Source organism: Syngnathus scovelli, chromosome 20 (genome assembly GCF_024217435.2).
Source record: "Syngnathus scovelli strain Florida chromosome 20, RoL_Ssco_1.2, whole genome shotgun sequence".
NCBI classification, from domain to species: Eukaryota; Metazoa; Chordata; class Actinopteri; order Syngnathiformes; family Syngnathidae; genus Syngnathus; species Syngnathus scovelli.
The window spans coordinates 4,587,779-4,611,311 of NC_090866.1; the positions used below are offsets into that span (position 1 = coordinate 4,587,779).

A 23,533-nucleotide genomic window follows, 5' to 3' on the forward strand; every position below is an offset into this window, starting at 1 on the left:
GTCATACTATAGCACCACCTAGTGGAGCCACGGCAATGTATTTCATTGTGTATTTTTGATGACAGCCCATTTGCGTTTCGACTCCTTTGGGAACAGTGACTATGACTGCAGCTTAGCTGGGGACCTTCTCTGCCTCTTCTTCTTGCTCTTTATTGCATCATCATCAGATCACTTGATTTTCTCTGGGCAACAAGACAGAAGCAGTAATGAGACACTTAAGAACTTTCATCAAATCCACCTTATGGATGCTGCACATCTACATAAAGGATGTTGTGAAGCGGCGTTCATGGCCGGTCTTACCCACCGTGTGTTTCCATGTGTTGTTCTGCACGCTGTTGGGTGCATGCATGACTGCCTTGACGTGACGGGGCGCGCTTGCGACGTCTTCATTCGTATGGGCCAGGACTGTCGTCCCTCTTATTATTGTTTTTTGGTTTGGTTTTGTTCCCTTCTGGTCACAGCATGCCTCTGCTCTCGGAGGTCGCACTGCCGGAGCTTTGCATGGCATCGTGTGTGAGCTTGGACGTGTGTTTTGTAAAGAGGGATGTTCTCTTTTTTCCAGCAAAGATGTCACGGAAATTAAGCTTGCCTACTGAGCTAAAGCCAGACTTGGGTAAGCCTTGACTCTGTGTCTCCAAAGAAACTTGTATGACGTGCAATGTAGTCCGGCCTCCAAATTGAGGCCACGTTTGGCCGTGGTGGGCGCGGTCCGCTGCCGCGGAGATCTAAGCTCCGCCCCCTCTGTAATGCTCTTCTGCTTTCTATACTGTCTTCCTATCTGTGCTGTCTTTTAATCGCATCTAAAATGGGGACATATATTTCTACATTTTCAACGGAATGTTTTGAACTCCTATTTCTATGTCTGTCCAAAATTTGGAGATTGTTGTCCTTACACCACTGGTGTCAAACTCAAGGCCCGGGGGCCAGATACGGCCCCCCCACATCATTTTATGTGGCCCGCGAAGACAAATTGTGCATCAAATTCGTATGTCATTATTAGAATTGCAAATTGTCTTCACTTTTAATAATATATATTTTTTTAATATTTGACCAGTTTTTACCCGTCTGATTTGAAAACGAGTTATTTGTCAGTTTGTTTTGTAGCTAGCTTTTCCTGTATATGATATGAGGTGCTCATACATTTATTTGGGTTGAAAGTCATAATGGCCCTCCGAAAGAAGCTATGACTACAATGCGGCCCGCGAAAAAAAATTGTTTGACACCCCTGCCTTACACCTTCACTGCGAAAAACAGAACTAGGTTTTACCGCCTGCGTTTATCTGCTGTTGTGTCTATGTTGCAGTGCAGGTTCTTTACCTCCCTCTTTTTTTTTTTTTTTCCTCTCACTGTCCTCTTGTCCGTATGCCCGCCGCGGGGTGCCAACCCACTAGACCACCGGGACAATTCCTTCAGCCGTTCGCGGTCCTCTAGCGTCACCAGCATCGACAAGGAGGCCAAAGAAGCTGTCCTGTCCTTCCATTTCTGCGAGAGCTACGCCCGCAAGGGCGATGGCACCCCATCGCCGTGCCTGTTCCTGGGCACATCGCTGGGCGCCGTGCTGACTCTGCCCCTCACGCTGCCACCTCCTGGAGAGCAGAGGCAACTGCAGCCTGTTTTCCTCGCACCCACAGGTGACTTGTCTCTTGGGTGCTATTTCCCCGCCGCCGCTTTTATTTTGACAACTTTTAACCCCCCCGCTATCGGTCAGGCGTGTTGATCCGACTGAAGGGAAGCATGTTGCGGTTGGCTTTCCTGGACTCGACCGGGTCCATCTTGCCCCCCGCGTACGAGCCTTGGTTCGAACCCAACGTCTCGGCGGACGGCGAAGAACGGGAGAAGGTCCGCAAGCGTCGGCCTGTGTCGCTTTCGCCGTCTGGCTCGCAGGATCTTAACGAGAGCCACTACGCCGTGATGTGCTCAGAGAAGCAGGCCAAGGTCCTGTTGCTGCCCAGCCAGACGTGCATCTACAAGCACAGTATCACGGAGGCCTCCTTTGTTTTACGCGCAGACGTGGTCCAGATGAGCCAAGGCGTGTGTCTGGCCTGCTTCTGCGCTAACGGCCATATCATGACCCTCAGGTGAGACAAACGCATTTCAGCAAGCGCCGCCAGAGGCACTTTGAGCAATTCCTCCTTCTTGTTCCTTCGTCCAGTCTGCCGGGACTGAGACCCCTCATGGATGTAAACTATCTGCCTCTAACGGACATGAGGATAGCCAGGACCTTCTGCTTCACAAACTTGGGTCAGGCCATGTACCTTTGCTCCCCCACTGAAATCCAGAGGATCACGTACAGCCAGGACACCTGTGAGAACCTACAGGTCAGTGTAGCCCATGACCAAAACGTGAGGTAATAATTGACAAGGCTTTGACTGCAACCAATCTGATTTTCAGGAAATGCTTGGTGAATTATTTACACCAGTCGAGACGCCCGAGGCCCCCAACAGGGGCTTCTTCAAAGGTCTCTTTGGTGGCGGAGCGCAGTCGCTAGATAGAGAAGAGCTATGTACGTCGCACCGGCGCTAACATCGTTTTAAATTAGACTTTTGCGCTAATGCTAATCCTCTCGCAACTCAGTTGGCGAAGAAGTCGCTGGACGAGCTTCCCGGAGCCTGGCCCAGCACATCCCCGGCCCCGGCGGCATCGAGGGTATGAAGGGGACGGCTTCCGGCGTGGTCGGCGACCTGGCCCGCGCCCGGATAGCGCTGGACGAGCGAGGGCAGAAGCTAGGCGAGCTGGAGGAGCGGACGGCCGCCATGATGGCTAGCGCCGACTCCTTTTCCAAGCACGCCCATGAGGTAACAGATAGTTTGTAACCACTAGAGGACAGTGTTGTTAGGTAAGTTGTTAAGTAAGTTTTATTCTTACCTGTCTCTTTTTCTGTCCAGATGATGCTGAAGTGCAAAGACAAAAAATGGTACCAGTTCTGATGGGCGTTGGCCATGGCGGCGACCCGCTGCTCTTTTCCGTTCAGCCATCCACCCCAAGCCTTTCTCGGCTCTCTCTGACACTTGGGATTTTCTTCCCTTAGCACAATGTCCCATACTCGTCGGACCTCACTTGGTTGTTGGGGGGGGGGGAGCAAGTACATTATGTGTGCGTGCGTGCGTGCGTGCGTGCGTGCGAGCCCGTGTGCTCTCGTCCGTCTCTTATTTATGATTTCATTCTCATTTTGCCAAACCGTCCTTTGACTGATGTCAGTATTTAAACTTGACTAATAGGGAACACTTGGGAATACTGTTCAAATGTACAAACAAAGAAAAAAAAAATCTCAAAATATGTCATGATGTATACATACAAATCTAAATGTTGCAACGCTGTACTTCACTTCAGGACGACCACTACGGAAATAAAAAAGGAGAGGGACACAGGAAGGGACACAGGAAGGGACACCGCAGTGACGCCTCTATGCAGAGAGATTTTTTTTTGGCATCTTGCCCCCACTTGCAGACTCTTATCTCCTTCCCCTGTATGAATTCATCCCTTTCTGTCTTCTCATCACTCCTTCTGTATTTATGACAGATTGTTTGGTTTCACAGCTCTGTCAATATTACTGGAAAAGCTCTTATTTTTCTATGGTTGTGAAAGTAAGTGATATTTTTGTTAAGGACTTAGTTATTTTTGTGCGTGCATGCGTGGCTTTCGTCTCACGTTTGGGTTCTCCTTATGAAAAGGGCTGGAATCTACAAGGAGGGCAAGATTAAACAAAGCATAATGTAGTATCTAATCAATCAGAAATCATGCATTGAGTATCCCCCATTGATTAGCCACATTTCTCTCCAGTGTAAAAATGCTGCTAGGATCATTCTTTTTAATTCTGTGTACTCCAGTCAAAAAAACATTCAACAGCCTTTATTTTTGTAAATTTGTTTGGTGTCAGGAACGTTGATATTCACCCGTCCCTCCCATCTCACTATCAGGACGGTTTAGCGATGACGTGTGACAATCTGGAACGTATTAGTGTGTTATACAAATGCAAATATTGCGCGAAAAGGTCATTTATTGTTTCTGATGCCAAAGACTTGAGTTAAGATTAAATTATCATTAATACGAGCCAATTTTTTTTCACTTGCAGTATCTCAAAAAGAAGAAATGCTGACTTTAATAATGTCTTGATTGTATTTTCTTATCTTATATTTTAGTTGAACTAATATTATTTTATTAATATAAATATAGAGTGTGACAAGAATAGATTTGTCGTTTTGAGAAAAATCAGAATGTTATGAGCATAAAAAAAGTGTAAAGTTGGTAAAGCCTTATGAAGGATAAGTCGGAAAAAAGTCAAAATTTTGAGGGAGTTGTATAATACGATAACCATAAAGTATTTTTTTTTAATTAAAATTCTGTGGGGATAAAAGTTGGAATGTTGAAAGAATCCAGTTTCTGAAAGTCGCCATTTTACGTGAATAAAGTCGAAATATCACGAGGACAAAAGCTGTACAGTTATGCTAAAGTTGAAATATAAATGAGAAGAAAGATTTGCATTCAAAAAGTCATACTGGAATAGTCATATGAGAAAAGTATAGCATTGACAAAAAAATATATATATTTTCCCACTGAAACTCCTTTGTAACTTTACAATCACGCTTTAATTCACAACATTTCTCTCCCCCCTGCCCTTTTGGTATTCAGACGCTATTTTTATGTTTGTGTCCTTTGCAACGCATTTTTCTTATGACTGAATCGTATCTGATTCATTTTCTCATTCATTCCATGAAGCTGTACTTTCCTCTTCACTAAAACTCCAAATAAGGTTGATGGTTTTCACGTCTGTTTGCTCTTTTGTCCGTCTGTACTTTCGGATTGTACTCTTACGTCATTATTGCGTATTGTTGAACAATGCAAACGTCTTGCTCTGCAGTTTTTGTGTCCTGCTGGGTGTGTTTCGTACCAACTTAAATCCAACATGTACAGGGAACCCTGCAATTCACGAGGGATTGGTTCCAAAAAAATTAATTTGCTTACAATTAGTATCCCTCCAAAAGTAATTTTGTACTTCAAACTGACAAAGCATCAACACAATGCTCATAGACTTTAACAGGCAGACAAAAACCCTATTCAACCTACCAAAAACGATGACGCCAATATTCCACGAGGGAGCACTAAAGTAACACGCAAATCTGCAAATTCCAATAATGCCTATGAATATGTGGAGGTTCGCTGTATATGATGAAAAGATCAATTCTTCAGTTCTTCCAGTGACTGTTGTAGTCACATAGCTACGTTTCATTAACTTTGTGTCAATCTTCCAAGGAAAAATAAGTGAAATGTCAGACACACAACCTGTTTCTTTTAGTACGCAGTATTAGTCCCATCACCAAATACAAAAACACGAAAGCGAGAGTGGAAGACGACAACCGCAGTCATGTTACGTCCTGCAGTCAACAGTTGTGTGAGTGGGTTGCAGTATTTTTCTCATAGTAGCCGACTTTTTCTTGTACAGTTTTATGCAACTTTCACTTGGATGTTAATGGATCTTTTGGATCTGCTGCCAATCACGAGAATTTAGGACGTAGAAGAGTAACTGTGCAATGGGGGTGGGGAGGGGGGGGGGGGGAATAAAAGTGGAAAATGTACTCGGGCTTGTAGTTTATTTTCACGCACTAGATGGCAGCAAACACAAAATAATTGACTTTATTAATAAGATTGAATGATGTAAAATGAGGAGGGTCATTTAATTGGAAATAATTGGGGTGGGGTGGGGGGGATCTGTGTGGCCTGGTACCAATTAGTACCGGTCACTTCATCAGTGGGAATGCACTCCTTTATCGTGGCAGTTCTGGATGCTAGAGGCCAAATTGAATCATGTTGACACGTTCACTTTTTGACGAAAGCCATGTTTGTTGTGAGCCCGGGTCGAATAAAGCCAAGATACACTCAGTTTGGTGCAGGCAGGGGAGGGGAGAAAAGGTTAGGGCCACGCCGGGCCCCATCCGCCGCTGGTACATGACATGTCAGCCATCCTGTTGCCATGACGCCGGCAACCGCAAATGACCAGCATCGTGGAAGCGTGGCGGGGGATCCTGCCGCCTACGTCGTAAGGGACGTACTTGATAGGCACTGATGGAAGGTACTCAAAAACAAATTTTTACCTCATATTCATTTTAATCTGAAGAAATATTGATGCGCCAGCACGGGTCAATTCCGTATATTCATATTAATATGATAAAATATTGTACCAACATGGGTTGAGTCCATTGTTCACGTGACATACTCAAGATGCGTTCGTGGGAACTGTAACGTCAATGTCATTCACCAGCAGGTGGCAGTGCAGACAAAATGGCAGCCCTTCCGAGATGAAGTCAAAGGGTGAATGTTATTCTACTTTATTCATATTCTATCCATCCATGCATTTTCTGTACCACTATTCCAATAATAATATTAATCACCTTTATTTTTGTCTTGACTTTTGCTTTAAAGACCCGATGCCATTTACTGTGTCTGTGAAACTTGGCTATCATCTATACGTGACGGTTTTTTTCTCGGAAATCCTGAAAAAATTTAATTTAGAACGCTGTGATGACAGTGTTAGGAGGGGCCCGGGAGGTGGTGTCCTATGCTTGATCCCAAAAATACTTAAGTACAGACTAGTTGATGCATTAGCTAATGATTTTTTCGAGCTTTTGTGTATTGATTTGGTAACGCCTGGTGCTAGAAATAAGGAGCCTATAAGAATGATTGTATGTTATCGTTCCCCCACTCCGAATCGTGTTAATTCAACTGCAGCCTTGATTCAAGCTCTAAATAACTTATGCCGTTTCGAAGGCCCCATCGCTTTGCTGGGTGACTTTAACTACCCTGAGATTCAATGGGAGAATCCGTATTCTGTCAACACTGCCTTGTCCGATTTTATCAATTTCATTGAAGACAACGGCCTCATGCAGCAAGTTACTGGCCCAACCCACAAAAATGGTAATACGTTAGACTTGGTCTTCTGTAATGAGCCTAACCTCTACACCCACGAAGGCTAAGCTGAGCGTTTAGGTTTCAGCGACCATTTCATTGTTCAAGGCTTCTTTGGTCCCTTCGTCTCATTTAACGAATCCAAACCTGTAACAAAAAATTTTTCCAAAACTGACTTAAATCTTTTCAGAGATTTTTTGAATTCAATTGATTGGGTTAGAGAGTTCGATGGTCTAAATTGCGAATCCATGTGGAAGAAAGTTACCCCCTCCGCGAGTCGTCACCTTATCGTGGTGGAGGGGTTTGCGTGCCCCTATGATCCTAGGAGCCATGTTGTCGGGGGCTTCATGCCCCTGGTAGGGTCACCCATGGCAAACGGGTCCTAGGTGAGGGGTCAGACAAAGCACGGCTCACCCAAGCCCCTTATGATGAAAAACATAAATGGACTTCCCTGTTTTCCCTCGCTCGGACGCGGGTCACCGGGGCCTCCCTCTGGAGCCAGGCCTGGAGGCGGGGCTCGAAGGCGAGCGTCTGGTGGCCGGGCCTTCGCCCATGCGGCCCGGCCGGGCATAGCCCGAAATGGAAACGTGGGTCCCCCTTCCCATGGGCTCACCACCTGTGGGAGGGGCCGAAGGGGTCGGGTGCAATGTGAGCTGGGCGGCAGCCAAAGGCAGGGACCTTGGCGGTCTGATCCGCGGCTGCAGAAGCTGGCTCTTGGGACATGGAATGTCACCTCTCTGGCTGGAAAGGAGCCCGAGCTGGTGTGCGAGGCAGAAAGATTCCGACTAGATATAGTCGGACTAGCCTCCACACACAGTTTGGGTTCCGGTACAAGCCCTCTCGAGAGGGGCTGGACTCTCTTCCACTCTGGAGTTGCCCACGGTGAGAGGCGTCGAGCAGGTGTGGGTATACTTATTGCCCCCCGGCTGGGCGCCTGCACATTGGGGTTCACCCCGGTGAACGAGAGGGTAGCCTCCCTCCGCCTTCGGGTGGGGGGACGGGTCCTGACTGTTGTTTGTGTCTATGCACCAAACAGCAGCTCAGAGTACCCACCCTTCTTGGGGTCCCTGGAGGAAGTGCTGGAGAGCGCTCCTTCTGGGGACTCTATCGTTCTACTGGGTGACTTCAATGCTCACGTGGGCAATGACAGTGAGACCTGGAAGGGCGTGATTGGGAGGAACGGCCCCCCTGATCTGAACCCGAGCGGTGTTCTATTGTTGGACTTCTGTGCTCGACACGGATTTTCAATAATGAACACCATGTTCAAACATAAGGGTGTCCATGTGTGCACTTGGCACCAGGACACCCTAGGCCGCAGTTCGATGATCGACTTTGTAGTCGTGTCATCGGATTTGCGGCCGCATGTTTTGGACACTCGGGTGAAGAGAGGGGCGGAGCTGTCAACTGATCACCACCTGGTGGTGGGTTGGCTCCGATGGTGGGGGAAGATGCCGGTCCGACCTGGCAGACCCAAACGCTCTGTGAGGGTCTGCTGGGAACGTCTGGCAGAATCTCCTGTCAGGAAGAGCTTCTCCCACGTCCCGGGGACCATGTTCCGCGCCTCCATTTACACCTCCCATTGCCAGAGATGTGAGTCACCCGGCTCACTCTTTGTTTGACCTTCTGCCCTCTGGGAAGAGGTACAGGAGCCTGCGCTCCCGCACCACCAGACTTGCCAACAGCTTCTTTCCCCAGGCTGTTAGGGCCCTGAACTCGCTACCCCCTTCTGCGTAGCGTGCGGCACTGTTGCGCTATTTTCGGGAATGTCTGCTGTACGCGCACTTGCTCCTTTTTTTTTCTGCTCCTCTTATTTATTTATTTATTGTTGTGTTATTTATTCATTATTTATTCAGCACACTTTTGTTATACTTGTTACTTGTTTGTCTGTTGTGAGCCATGTCTTGTCACCGTGGGATAGGGGGGAACGAAATTTCGGTTTCTTTGTGTGTCTTTGGCATGTGGAGAAATTGACAATAAAGCTGACTTTGACTTTGACTTTGACTTTGGACACCGGCGGTAAGGGATGCCGTCAAGCTGAAGAAGGAGTCCTATCGGGCCGTTTTGGCCTGCGGGACTCCGGAGGCAGCTGACAGGTACCGGATGGCCAAGCGGAACGCGGCTTCGGCGGTTGCTGAGGCAAAAACCCGGGCGTGGGAGGAGTTCGGTGAGGCCATGGAGAATGACTTTCGGACAGCTTCGAGGAAATTCTGGTCCACCATCCGGCGTCTCAGGAGGGGGAAGCAGTGCAACGTCAACACTGTTTACAGTGGGGATGGCGTGCTGCTGACCTCGACTCGGGACGTCGTGAGTCGGTGGGGAGAATACTTCGAAGACCTCCTCAATTCCACCTACACGCCTTCCATTGAGGAAGCAGGGCCTGGAGACTCTGAGGCGGATTCTCCAATCTCTGGGGTCGAAGTCACTGAGGTAGTTAAAAAACTCCTCGGTGGCAAGGCCCCGGGGGTGGATGAGATCCGCCCGGAGTTCTTAAAGGCTCTGGATGTTGTGGGGCTGTCATGGCTGACACGCCTCTACAACGTTGCGTGGACATCGGGGACAGTGCCTCTGGATTGGCAGACTGGGGTGGTGGTTCCCCTCTTTAAGAAGGGAGACCGGAGGGTGTGTTCCAATTACAGGGGAATCACACTCCTCAGCCTCCCTGGTAAGGTCTATTCAGGGGTGCTGGAGAGGAGGGTCCGTCGGGAGGTCGAACCTCGGATTCAGGAGGAGCAGTGTGGCTTTCGTCCTGGCCGTGGAACAGTGGACCAGCTCTACACCCTCGGCAGGATCCTCGAGGGTGCATGGGAGTTCGCCCAACCAGTCCACATGTGTTTTGTGGACTTGGAGAAGGCGTTCGACCGTGTCCCTCGGGAGCTTCTGTGGAGGGTGCTTCGGGAGTACGGGGTGCCGAGCCAACTGATAAGGGCGGTTCGGTCCCTGTATCACCGATGCCAGAGTCTGGTCCGCATTTCCGGCAGTAAGTCGGATTCGTTCCCAGTGAGGGTTGGACTCCGCCAAGGCTGCCCTTTGTCACCGATTCTGTTCATAATTTTTATGGACAGAATTTCTAGGCGCAGCCGAGGCGTTGAGGGGGTCCGGTTTGGGGACCTCAGCATCGCGTCTCTGCTTTTTGCAGATGACGTGGTGCTGTTGGCTTCTTCAGGCCGTGATCTCCAGCTCTCGCTGGAACGGTTCACAGCCGAGTGTGAAGCGGTCGGGATGAGGGTCAGCACCTCCAAATCCGAGTCCATGGTCCTCGATCGGAAAAGGGCGGAATGCCCTCTCCGGATCGGGGATGAGATCCTGCCCCAAGTGTAGGAGTTCAAGTATCTTGGAGTCTTGTTCACGAGTGGGGGGAGGATGGAGCGTGAGATCGACAGGCGGATCGGTGCAGCGTCGGCAGTAATGCGGACCCTGTACCGGTCCGTTGTGGTGAAGAGAGAGCTGAGCCAAAAGGCAAAGCTCTCAATTTACCGGTCGATTTACGCTCCTACCCTCACCTATGGTCACGAGCTATGGGTCGTGACCGAAAGAACGAGATCTCGGATACAAGCGGCCGAAATGAGTATTCTCCGCAGGATGTCCGGGCTCTCCCTTAGAGATAGGGTGAGAAGCTTGGTCATCCGGGAGAGACTCGGAGTAGAGTCGCTACTCCTCCACGTTGAGAGGAGCCAGATGAGGTGGCTCGGGCATCTTATCAGGATGCCTCCTGGACGCCTCCCTGGGGAGGTGTTCCGGGCATGTCCCACCGGTAGGAGACCCCGGGGACGACCCAGGACGCGCTGGAGAGACTATGTCTCTCAGCTGGCCTGGGAACGCCTTGGGATCCCCCGGGATGAGCTGGATGAAGTGGCTGGGGAGAGGGAAGTCTGGGAGTCCCTCCTAAAGCTGCTGCCCCCGCGACCCGACCCCGGATAAGCGGAAGAAGATGGATGGATGGATGGAGAAAGTTACCGAAATTATACAGATGGGAATAAGTAGGTTCGTGCCTCCATGCAATTTGCGAAATCACAAATTTCCTTGGTCGGCAGAATCTCACAGATTGCATGTTCGGCAAAAAAGTCTTCACCGCGTCTACAGGAGACGAGGAACGGAGCACTGTTACCGAAGATGGAAGGCTGCTTCGAAAGAAGCTCACGATATAAAAAGGCTAGATTATTTGACCTACGAGACAAAAATGCTTGAAAATATTAATTCAAAGACTTTCTGGAATGTTGTGCAGGGCAAATTCAAAATCAACGCTGAAATTCCATGTCTCAAACTCCGAAATGGGCAGATCTTAACCGATGCGAAAAAAAAAGCCGATGCCTTTAATCAGTATTATTCAACCGTTTTTACTGTTGATAATGGCGTAGCTCTGAACTTACCAACTCTGTTTGACACTGATGTCTTAGATCAATTTGATGTTGATGAAGATTCAGTTCTGGAGGCGATTCAAAGTTTGGCGGGCAAAAAGAGTTTTGGTGTCGATGAAATTCCACAATTTCTCTTAAAAGAATTGAAGCAAAGTCTTATTCTGCCCGTAACAAAAATCATAGAGGCATCGCTGCGAGATGGCATTGTCCCAAATTGTATAAAACAATCAAAGATAACCCCCATATTTAAAAAAGGTTCCCGATCAGAATGTGAAAATTACCGACCCGTCGCTTTGTTACCAGGTTTGAGTAAGATTCTTGAAGAAACGGTTAAGTTAAATATAAATCATTTTTTTTTACCGCAATCATATAATATCGGACCAGCAATACGGATTTAGAAAAGGGCGTTCATGTACAACCCAAATGTTGATGTGTTTAGACCAGTGGACGAAAGCCTTGGATGCGCATAGAAATGTAGATATTTTCTATTTGGATATATCTAAAGCTTTTGACACCGTTTCTCACCCAAAGTTGATCGAAGTACTGAATGCTGCAGGAATTACTGGCCGCGCGCTCGACTGGCTCAAAAGTTACCTTAGTGACCGTTTTCAATTCGTGTTCGTAGACGGAGAAAAATCTGGTAATTTATCTATTGGATCAGGGATACCACAGGGTGGGAAGTTAGGTCCTCTGCTTTTTTCCTTATTTATCAACTATCTACCTAGTAGTGTCAATTATTGTGATGTAAAAATGTTTGCAGATGATGCGAAGCTCTCAACCCGAAAAAATAATATTTCATCAATGGAAATTTAATACCCTCGGTAAACCAATTCAAGGATCTAGGATTTACGATCACAGAAAATTTGAAATCTTCAGCGCATGTTTCGAACATCAGCAGGAACGCTAAGCAAATGATTTGTTTCCTCTATCGATCGTTCAAGTCAAGAAATATAGACACTCTCGTTTCGATTTACAAGTCCTGCATCAGGCCCATACTTGAAAGTTCAACGCAAGTTTGGAATTCATACTTGCTCGGAGACATAAAGAAACTTGAAAGCGTGCAGAAATTGTTCACAAGGCGACTACCTGGGTTGTCGGAAGTACCGTACGCAGTTCGCTTGGAGGTTGCAAAACTTGAGTTGTTAGAACTTAGAAGATTACGTTTTGATTTACACATGGTCTATAAAATTATTCATGGGTTAGTTGACATACCTTTCAATTCGCTATTCGAGTGGGCACCCTATGCCGCGACCAGGTCAAATACACACAAGCTCGCAAAAAAGCAATCGAGGCTAGACTGTCGAAAATACTTTTTCTCAAATAGGGTAGTTAACCCTTGGAACGTTTTATCTGAGGATTTGGTTTCTTCACCTAACTTGGCTGTGTTTAAACAAAGATTGTTAGCTGTAGATCTCTCGAGATTTTTGAGAGGGGGGGATTATTAGTGGCCCAATGGGCCCATACCCTCCCCGCCATGCCCATCTCATTGTTCACCATGCGGTATCATGGCATAAATAACTACTAATTAAATAACTATAACTTAATAATCCAATAACTACTCGCTATGCTGTATTGATTGAATTGAAAATGCTATTATTTATATTATGGTATACCTAATGAGCTCGTTATATGGCTGGCTAAAAAAAAAAAAAAAAAAAAAAAAAAAAGACAAGTTGCTTTAAAGACACAACTCGGACTGTATTTAACACGACTGTCGAGATGAGGAGCGTAACGCCATAGGTGAGTACAATGCTTTTATTTGATTTGAAGTTGGCACGTTTTTGTCATGTTATTTGATAAATATGGATTTTTGAACTACAGTATTGTAGTGTAGGCGTTTGGACTTGTTTGAAGGTGACGTACTGGACTGCAGTTGCATCCACAGGAGGTGTGTGGAAAAAATGTTAGAGGTGAATTTACTATCATTTTACTGTGACAAATATGAAGCATGTTTGAAAAACGATTTAAATGCAAAAAATTATCGACAATGTCTTAATACATAGTCAATGGGACTTGAGTCGTGACCTATTTAAATCCGAGTTTTGCCCCCTGTTTTTGTAGCCCGTGTTTATGGAATGTTTATCAGTGTTTTTGAACAAACTACAAAGCAATTTTTGCGCATGCGGGAGGCTGGAAAGTTGAGGTTTAGATTTGCGCTACCTTGTGGCGGCTACCTGCCCTGTCGCGTGGTAAACCGTTAAAAAAACTGAATTACTGGAGATTTGAATGATGCCTGACATTTTAAGTTTTAATCATATCTGCAGGCTGAGCTAGCACTTAAATCAGACAAGCACCAAAAACAGGAATGCTAAGGGCTTATTTTTTCTTTTTCTTTTTTTCATCTTTCTGTCAGCTGGCAGTCAACTGGGATAGCAGCTCCCCCGTAAGAACGAATGAGGATGAGTGCTGTAGCAAGTGAATGGCTTGCTGGATGCTGTAGCTGATTATATTCATCCTCTATTTGTTTGGCTTTTTGCTCACGGCTTTTGCCAAGCATCTTTTCTGAGAAACATGATCCTCATAACACCAAACCACATAAAGCTCTGTTTGCGGGGAACCCCTTAGATTAAGTTCAACACGTTGATGAAAAAGCACAGCAGCCTTTTTTGACTTTATTTAGACAGAGCTGGAGGGCGTGTGGGATGCGGCCGCCTGAGTAGGCTTAAAGTTGACCTTTGTGGCTCCGTCTGCGTCTTCACATACGTTCGTGCACATGGGGGCCACCCTTGCCTTTAAGTAAATTTAGTTGTGGCTGAAACTGCCACCAAATTGCAAACGGGTGGCTTGCAGTCTGCTACTGTGCATTTGGTGAGTGATGGCTGCAACCAGCAGGGGCGCTGTTGAGTCAAACTGTTTTGCTTTGTGAAGACACAGTATGAAAATAAATAAATAAAAACATAGAAGTCTTCAGCCTACCTGATGAGAGCTTCTATAATGGTTTGAACACTTTTTTGGGGGGCTGCAATTTTATGCTTTCCTCTAGTATTATTCCATATTGGCTGAGGTGTCACTTCACTTTGCAGTGGATCCCTGATGAAAAAGCATCATTACTAGCTGGAAAGATGTGCTAAAACCACAGTTGAATAAGTCAGGAGGACTGCTTGTGACCCACAACAGTTTGGGTTGAACCACTCACGAATCCATTATGTTCTTTCCCGGCTCTATGTATCTTTAGCGCACAATGAGAAAATGCTTTTTAGTCATACAGTATGATGAGATACTGCCGAGCCGCCACAATCATTTTCAAACATGGCAGAATTTGCCTCGACTTGACGTGCAAGGCCATGTTCACACTTGTCAGGTTTGATTTGGTTGCTCTACTGCGCGTGGGTTGTTTGGTCAAGTGTGAACAGCTGAACTTTATCATCCGCAGGTGCGCGCAAAACAGGTCAAACACGTTTACGTGTAAGCATAGGGCTAGCAAAGGCAAAGTTATGCGTCTGTTTTAAATTCATGCTGGTTAAGGTAGGGCAAAAATATTTTATTCCCACCGCCTCACTGGGCTGATCTTATTTTCATCCCTATATTCTAAAAATGGCCTGACAGCGTGGCGCATTAAAAGGCCTCGGTTAGCCAGGCACTACTGAAAGCGAACTTTATTTACTCTCCATTTATCACCTCGCATATTCTTCATACTTGCAATTCACATGTGGTCTAGCGAGTGCACGACGCGCTCCTAATGGACGCGCGCGGTGCAAAAATGCAAATGAATATGCCTCACCAGGGGAAAGACTTAAAGGGCTAGAGACACCGGTATATGTATAAATCGGTTTTAGTTAGCTTATGGGCTTATAAATATAAATTGACGCTCGAAACAACGAAAAGGAAGCTGTTGCTCTGAAAAAATATCATTTAAATTTGCCGCACAGACGAGTTTGACTGCACTGAGCCGCCAGCCGGAAGTGACGTCTCATGACGTCTCAAGTTGTACGGGTTTAGCTTCAGTGAATGTAAACAAAAAGAGAAGAGGGGCCAGCGCGGAGACGTCGGGCCAGGTTTGCGGCCAACTCAGCTCGCCTAGCCGTGCCTTCCATTATCCTGGCGTACATTCGTTCGCGGGACGACAAGATGGGTTGAGTTCGCCTGATAGTATCCACGAACCGGACAGTGCGTGCCTGCTGTGTGCTCGTGTTCACAGTGGCCTGATTGACTGTCATCTTTCCGGACCCTGCTGTGCATCGGGAGCGGCTAGCGTGCTATCACTCTTATTGTTCATCTTCTTGTTTTATTTTTCCTGTGTTGTTTACTTGTATGTGCGTTGTGAACTCTGTCTTTTCTTTCCGGACTCTGCTGTGCATCGGGAGCGGCTAGCGTGCTATCACTCTTATTGTTCATCTTCTTGTTTTATTTTTCCTGTGTTGTTTACTTGTATGTGCGTTGTGAACGCTGTCTTGTCACCCTGGGATAGTGAGAAATGTAATTTCGATTTCTTTGTGTGTCTTGACATGCGGAGGAATTGACAATAAAGGAGACTTTGAGACTTTGACTTTGAAAAGTATGTTGAAGTGTGACGGGAGGGGCACAATTCAGAAAACGTGCTCAGCTCGTCGAAAAAATGCGATTTAAGAAATAAAATTAAAAATGCGCCTAAAACCTAAACCAGGGGTCACCAACCTTTCTTAAACCGAGAGCTACTTCCTGGGTACTGGTTAAGGCAAAGGGCTACCAGTTTGACACACTGTCACGGTGGAGCATGGAGCAGGACGACCAAGTGCAGCTTGGACCAGGGTTTATTGAACAACGCAAACTAACAGACTCGGCAACTGACATGACTTAACAAAACCTAACAACGAGACTGACCAAAAAGACGTGAAACAAAAAGACAGGGTGACATTACCAACGACAGGAACCAAAAAGACATCATGACATGAACACACAACATAAATCCAACACCAAACAACCACAACCAATGATCCGACCGGGAGTGAGGGGCAGACAGGACTTATATACACGACAGGTAACGAGAGGCAGGTGGGAATAATCACACTGATCATGGGCACACAGGAGGGGAGGGGCGAGCACACAGACAGAAACCAAAACAGAGACATAGTGGAGCAGTTGGGGACGAGACGTGACACACACACTTCTGAAATAGCCAATTTGCTCAATTTGGCTTTCGCTATGTGTTATTATTGTCATTTTCCAATTCGCATGTAAGTGTGATTTTAACAAGAATAGCAAAAATACAGTCAAACCTTGGTTTTTGACCACAATCCGTTCCAGAAGGCGGTTCGAGAAGCAATTCGGTCGAATTCCGAATCTATTTTTCATATTACAAATAATCCGTTTCAAGACAAAAAACTTTTTTAAGCATTTTTTCATTTGCGCGTATTTGTCCGATCGCACAACTGCAGCGCACCGCTGAACGTGCAACCGCAGCGCGTCGCATACCGCGCAACTGCACCGCGCTGGTCGCATTATTATGACAGAGCCGTCGCTGAAATTTTGAAAATATTTTTAAAGTCCTGATGTACTTTCCAAAATTTAAGTGGACTTAAGTGCCCAGGGAGCTTAATTTTGTCCGATCACGCAACTGTCACGTGCTGGTGGCACCTGCGACAGGACCACGCCCCCCTGTCAGTGGAATCGCCGTCACCTGCCACGGGTTCATGGACAGCGCTATATCAGCGCCGCCAGCGCAGACCCGAGTGTTAGTCTGTCCCGTGATGCTTCGCTCATCTGTCCCTGAGAATCTGACTTACAATTCGAATCCACAGAACTGCTTGTCCACCCCAGCCAGATCGCCGCTCCAGCGCCAGCCACCCCAGCGCCAGCCACCCCCAACATCCCCTTCCACAATAAAGTCTTGGCTGTACTGTCCGATCCCTTACAGCAACTGCAGCGCACGGCCGAACGCGCAACAGTGTCGCGTCACCGACCACGCAACTGCACCGCGCTGGTCGCATTATTGTAACAGAGCGGTCGCTAAAATTTAGAAAATATTTTTAAAGTCCGGATGTACTTTCCAAAATTTAAGTGAAGCTCAGTGCGCAGGGAGCTCAATTTGGTCCGATCGCGCTACCGCAGCGCGCCGGGCGCTCACTGTCGCATTGCTTTAAGAGCGTCTTTGTGTTTTAGGATGTCTTTACTGCTCCCACTTGCTTTCTTTGGAGGTATGATTAGGGCAGTGACGTGCGGTGAGGGTTGGGGTTGGTGAGGCAAGTAACGAAAATACAATAACAACGGAGTCAGTCGGCATCCGGGCCGCGCGGTCGGGTTTTTTCGGGTCCTCCCGCCTCATCTCGCGAGGTTCGACCTCCAAATTTTGTTCGACAACCGAAACAAAAGAATTCTCGAATTTTTTGTTCGAATTCCAATTTGTTCGAGAACCGGGACGTTAGAAAACCGAGGTTTGACTGTAAAATAAATAGATGCAGCTCGCTGACAAATGCCGCTATTTGAGCTAATTTTAGAACAGTCCTGCGGGCGACTCATGCGGTCCTCACGGGCGACCTGGTGCCCGCGGGCACCGTGTTGGTGACCACTGACCTAAACCAAACGCTGCAGATGTTCATTTCTTCATTCGCAGTGGTCAACTCGGCACTCTACTCTTTTTACTATGCCAACCTAACCACAGTGACGGGAGAGGCACAATTCAGAAAACGTGCTCAGCTCGTAGAGAAAATGCGATTTAAGCAATAAAATTAAAAATGCTTATAAAACCTAAACCAAACGTTGCAGGTGGTCATGTCTTCATGTGCCGAGATCAACTCGGCACTCTAAAGCCCCCAAGAGCACGTTTTACTATGCCAACCTAACCAGAGTGACGGGAGGGGCACAATTCAGAAAATGTGCTCAGCTCAGCCCAAGTGAACTGCTAGATTCATCATATTCTGCGTCAAAAGAGGTTTCTGAATCGGATAAAATGATGCTAATATTGCCGCTAGAAACGGAGCTGTCGCTATCATCTGCCATGTTGTTTGGGTTTGTTGACATCCAGATGTACAACTTGTGACGTCACAGTAATGGCGCCGCCAGTTTGGCTTTGTGCGGGACCCGATCGATAAACTGGCATTTCATTTCAGCTTTATTCTTAGTAATCGGTGTCCATTTTTAATTTCCAATGCGGCAAATGTGTTCACTTTATACATTCTATCAAATTCTGTTCTAATTGGAAAAAAAAAAAGGGATGTCTCTAGCCCTAGAAGATTACGACTGACCCACATTTAAAGTAAACTCGCAAGCTACAACGTAGCCCTGCGGCTTTTTTTTCTCCCTTTTGGCGTTCAAATATCCTTTCTAAATCACACAGTTGTCTTGGAAACGCCAGCAGCTGCCTCCCCCATCCCACCCAAAAAAAAAATCCTAAAAGGGACTGTGAGGATCTCTGAAGGTCTTTCTCAGCAACACCTTTGCTATGACAAAGGGAATAAATTAAACTGTCTGATTATTATTTCTACAGGTTAGCATTGTCCTCCAGTTATCAATTGCCAAACCTTGCTTATCACTTTTTTTTCTGACCTGACCTAGGGCTGCACGCTACACAAAGCAAAACAATCGACTACTCAGAAGATTTAAATGTAAATAAATCGACTTTGGTAACGGTGTGTCGGCCTTGACAGGCTATTAAATCCCCCCTGTGTTATTTGCGAATGGGTATATGACATGAAAGCTGTTGTGATGTTGATGGGCTGACAGCTATCGACGTATTTTTCTTCTTTACAACGACAACAAAGGTCTTTTACGGCTACGAATAAAGCGCAAATGAAGAGAGCGCAGAAAGCAGCATGCGAGCATCAGCATTAGACTTTTTTTTGCGTCTCCAGATTCTCTTTGTGGGGGAAGCACACAGATCAAGCAACCCGGAAATGTCTTTTTTATGTACAAAAAAATGACTTGCTGAAAAATATTCCGTTTGTCGAAAGAGCTGTCTTGAGAAAGCCTGTTAGCTTAAATGCTACATACTTTAAAATGCTAACACAAAAACTGCCTATTTAGTAGTTTTTATGTTTTTTCTTTATCTTGGTATCTTTTGGCTTCTCTGTTTAATATCCTCTTAATCTGTACCTCATGTGCTTATTAATATGCAAAACCATCAACGGCCGTCTACCGTGAGCTGTCACCGGGCTGGCGCACGTCGCATATTCGTTCCTCCCCCAGCAATTCTGTCATGGGGCACACTTTTAATTGTTGCGCTGCACTAAAGCTGTCAGCGTTCCACTCGTGTGTCTGCCACGTGTATGTATGTGTGTGTGTGTGTGTGTGTGTGTGTGCGTGCGTGCGTGCGTGCGTGCGTGCGTGCGTGCGTGCGTGTGTGTGTGTGTGTGTGTGTGTGTGTGTGTGTGTGTGTGTGTGTGTACCGAGCCAATGAGCAAACACATTGTACCATTAGAACACTGGAGTGATAGTTGCTGGAAATGGGCCTCTATACACCTATGTAGATATTGCACCAAAAACCAGACATTTGCAGCTAAAATAGTCATTTACCACTTTAGCAATGTATATAGAGTGTATTTCTTTAAAGTTAAGACTAGTTTAAAATTATCTTCATTGAAAAGTACAGTGCTTTTCCTTCAAAAATAAGGAAATTTCAATGTGACCCCAAACTTTTGAACGGTAGTATATATATATATATATATATATATATATATATATATATATATATATATATATATATATGCATGCTCAGTGAATGTCTCAGACAATGGGCATCAAAGGAAGATGAGGTGCTGGAGGGACCATCATGGGAGGAGAAGCCCCTACATGGGATGTACCACCGAAACATAGCTGAAGTAGCTGATATCCAGAAATCCTACCAATGGCTAGAAAGAGCTGGTCTGAAGGACAGCACAGAGGCACTGATCCTGGCTGCACAAGAACAGGCCTTGAGCACCAGAGCAATAGAGGCCCAAATCTACCACACCAGACAAGACCCCAGGTGTAGATTGTGCAAAGAAGGTCCTGAGACAATCCAGCACATAACTGCAGGGTGTAAGATGCTGGCAGGTAAAGCATACATGGAGCGCCATAACCAAGTAGCTGGAATAGTGTACAGGAACATCTGTGCAGAGTATGGACTGGAAGTCCCAAGATCCAAGTGGGAAACACCTCCAAAGGTGGTAGAGAATGACCAAGCCAAGATCCTCTGGGACTTCCAGATCCAGACAGACAGAATGGTAATGGCGAACCAACCGGACATTGTGGTGGTGGACAAAGAGCAGAGGAAAGCCGTTGTGGTTGACATAGCCATCCCAAATGATGGTAACATTAGGAAAAAGGAACATGAGAAACTTGAGAAATATCAAGGGCTCAGAGAAGAGCTGGAGAAGACCTGGAGAGTTAAGACTTCAGTGGTACCTGTGGTCATTGGAGCACTAGGGGCAGTAACCCCCAAACTGGAGGAGTGGCTGAAACAGATCCCAGGAAAAACATCTGACATCTCAGTCCAGAAAAGTGCAGTACTAGGAACAGCAAAGATACTGCGTAGAACCCTCAAGCTCCCAGGCCTCTGGTAGAGGACCCGAGCTTGAAGGGAAAAAGAGACCACCCACGGGGGGTGAGGAAAAGTTTTTTTGTTTTTTGTTTTTTATATATATATATATATATATATATATATATATATATATTTTGTTGGAATAATTCAAGTGAAGTTCTGTGGATGCAATGGGCAAGGATTCTCCACCAGAACGCTAGTAGAAGTGAGAATCACCACAGGATCTTTTCGTTATCCCACTGGAAACAGCCGACTTTAAAAACCCCTATGGTTTTACAGTTGGGACCAAATTGATTAAAATGGGGAACTGGCATAGCAAAGATAATATCCGGGATACACTAAAATGTAAAGATTGGAAAATAATTGAAAGACAGGATCCTGATCAAATTAAAAATCTAGATAAACAGATCAAGAAATACAGATTTGACGGAGAACTAGAAGAAGTACAAGAGCGGGAGGAGAAAACACAGGCTACAAATTCGAAACTAAAGATCATAGCAAAGTTGTATCCGCAAATACCTGACACACATAAAATTGAGGAATTACCTCCTCCTTATGGGTTGACGGACAGAGCCACTAGGCAGAAAAGCCTGCTAGAAATGGATTGGTTAAAGGAAATGAGAGCAAATTATACAGAAATAGGGAGAACAAAGCAAAATGATAATGAAACCTTTGATGAATATCGGGTGCGCATGACAGAAGTATTTAAAATACACAGTGGACTGGTAGAAGATAATGCACCCCAAGGTGCTTATCAACAGCAATTAAAAAATGCCATCCACGTAGGGTCAAGGCCAGCAATACAAATTAGGGTGATCAATAATTATATAGGCATGACCACTGGAACTTTGGAGAAATACATAACTCACGCCCTCCATGCAGAAAGAGTAGTAATAGACAAACAAAAACAAAAACAAATGAAAGCTTCAAAAGACACTTTTCTAGTAGACCAGGATAGTGACACTTTTTACCAAAATGCAGGCAGAGGACAGAAAGGACAGAGAGGGCGAGCAATGTCTAACAGAGAAGGCTTTAGAGGCCGAGGAAGAGGAGTTGTGCAACCTCCAATAGAATGCTGGAGTTGCGGAGAAAAAAGTCACATGGCACGTGACTGCACAAATAAACAAAAACAATAATGACTAGTACAAGATCAAAATAAATCAGATTCTCATGTAATATAAAGTGGGGACCTGGCAGCCAAAATTAAAGAGAAATTAGCTTAAATATACAGGAGATATTTGTGTTAAAAGGATAAAGTGAGATAAAGAAACACTGAAGTTAAAATTTGCAAAATAAATGGAAAATAATTACAAATAGCTTCTAAAACTAAATTAGAGAATAAATCTGACAAGTAAGATGAGCAAAAAGGTGTTCTTAGTACGCTCTATGTGGTCTTATATGTTGTGCGTCATCCTCTTGTGCTGGTGTGTGTGTGCGTGTGCGTGTGCGCGTGCGCGCAGAGGATCCTCATGAATGATGTGTATATGTGTGTGTGAGTGAGATGTGTGTCCTATGGAAGAAATCAGTAATGGAGAATGTTCAGGAGGCTGTTGAGCAAATAATAGGGAAATTGAGAAGTGGATGATGGTGTGTTTAAGTTGGTTGGAGAAACTGAGATGAGCAGTGTGTGGCAGTAGAGAAAATAAGACGTGTGTGGCAGAAAGTGACTAGAACGGTGGCTTGATACGATGAGAATAAGAGACAACAAATGTTGTGTAAAAGACGGTGAAAGATGTCGAATGTGAACATGATGAAAGGGCGCAACAGCAAAGTTGGCCTGCCCTTTGAGAGGGTGAGACTGATAGGCGTGCCTGCGCTCGCGCGTAGTCGCGGGTCTGGGCTGTGCGCGTGGGCCTGCGCCATGCTCATGTGGGCGGTGGGCTGGCATCATGATTGTTGCAGGAAATGGCCAGCCTGTGACCAATGTTAGGTTACGGATTTTAGTTATTGATCTGACTCCAAATTGCGATCAACACTTAACAAACGCATAAATTGCTATGTCCTAATCCACACACTGGCGCACCTAACAATTTTGCGAGTTCGTTCTGTCAAAGAGAAGACCAGTGGATCAATCAGAACAAATTTACCAATTGTTTATTCCTGACAAAGCGCACTAATACAGGCCTGGTCCCGGGTCCCTCACACTAAAACTCGTGCGTTTTTGTGACAACCAAAAGACGACACATTCTTCCGGGTTGCCCAGTTTTAAAGAAACACAATATGAATATTAAAGCATGCAAAACATTGTGAGATGATTGGTCGATGGCCATCTCCTCCACGTGTCCGTGTTATCGCTGAGATCAGGCGGTTGGATTTTCCCCGCGAAGCCCAACCACATAGACGTGCTGTTGTTCTCGTTTCTCACCGACCTTGAGGTGTTCTCGTCCGGTACTCCCTGTCTGGGCCTATTCCACAACACTTCGAAGAAAACAAGTTCATGCAGTTTGCCTGCACATTCTTCGCCACCCACCAATCCACACGAGCACTCCAATACTAGATATTATATTAATATGATTATAAGTTTAACACAACCTTAAAAATATGTTTGCAAACTGCCGAAAGCACATTTCCCTTTACCAATCAACATTGATGCCGCCTCCCCCCCCTCGCACGGGGGGTGCTATGGCTGTGGGCGAGGCAGGGAAAGTGTGAGTTTCTCAGAGAATGTTTGAAGCGGGGTGATGCTTAAGGAAGATGTGACAACATTTGCATGAAGGATAAAAGGCACTGATGAGGAAAAAAAGGTATCAAAATAGAGGATGACGTTTGCGCAGCGTTGTTTGTTGGTATTGTTTGTGAGCTGTGTCTCTGCTGTTTTTGTGTTGTCTGTGTGCTGTCAGCGTTA

At 45.9% G+C, this 23,533-nt stretch overlaps 1 protein-coding gene across 4 annotated transcripts in view; it reads left to right on the forward strand.

The window, feature by feature from the left end:
- stxbp5a (syntaxin binding protein 5a (tomosyn)) overlaps positions 1–4,857 on the forward strand; it is a 45,748-nt gene extending 40,891 nt beyond the window's left edge. For 2 of the 4 annotated variants that reach the window (XM_049756635.2, XM_049756636.2), the window contains 6 exons: positions 1,392–1,631; positions 1,709–2,078; positions 2,153–2,318; positions 2,392–2,503; positions 2,575–2,795; positions 2,886–4,857. In XM_049756635.2, coding sequence (XP_049612592.1) covers positions 1,392–1,631; positions 1,709–2,078; positions 2,153–2,318; positions 2,392–2,503; positions 2,575–2,795; positions 2,886–2,927 — 1,151 coding nt within the window. In that variant the 3' untranslated portion in view covers positions 2,928–4,857. Of the gene's footprint in view, positions 1–562; positions 614–1,348; positions 1,632–1,708; positions 2,079–2,152; positions 2,319–2,391; positions 2,504–2,574; positions 2,796–2,885 lie in introns of all 4 variants that reach the window. The other 2 variants (XM_049756634.2, XM_049756633.2) reach the window with 2 other exon arrangements.
- Positions 4,858–23,533: the final 18,676 nt, after the last annotated feature.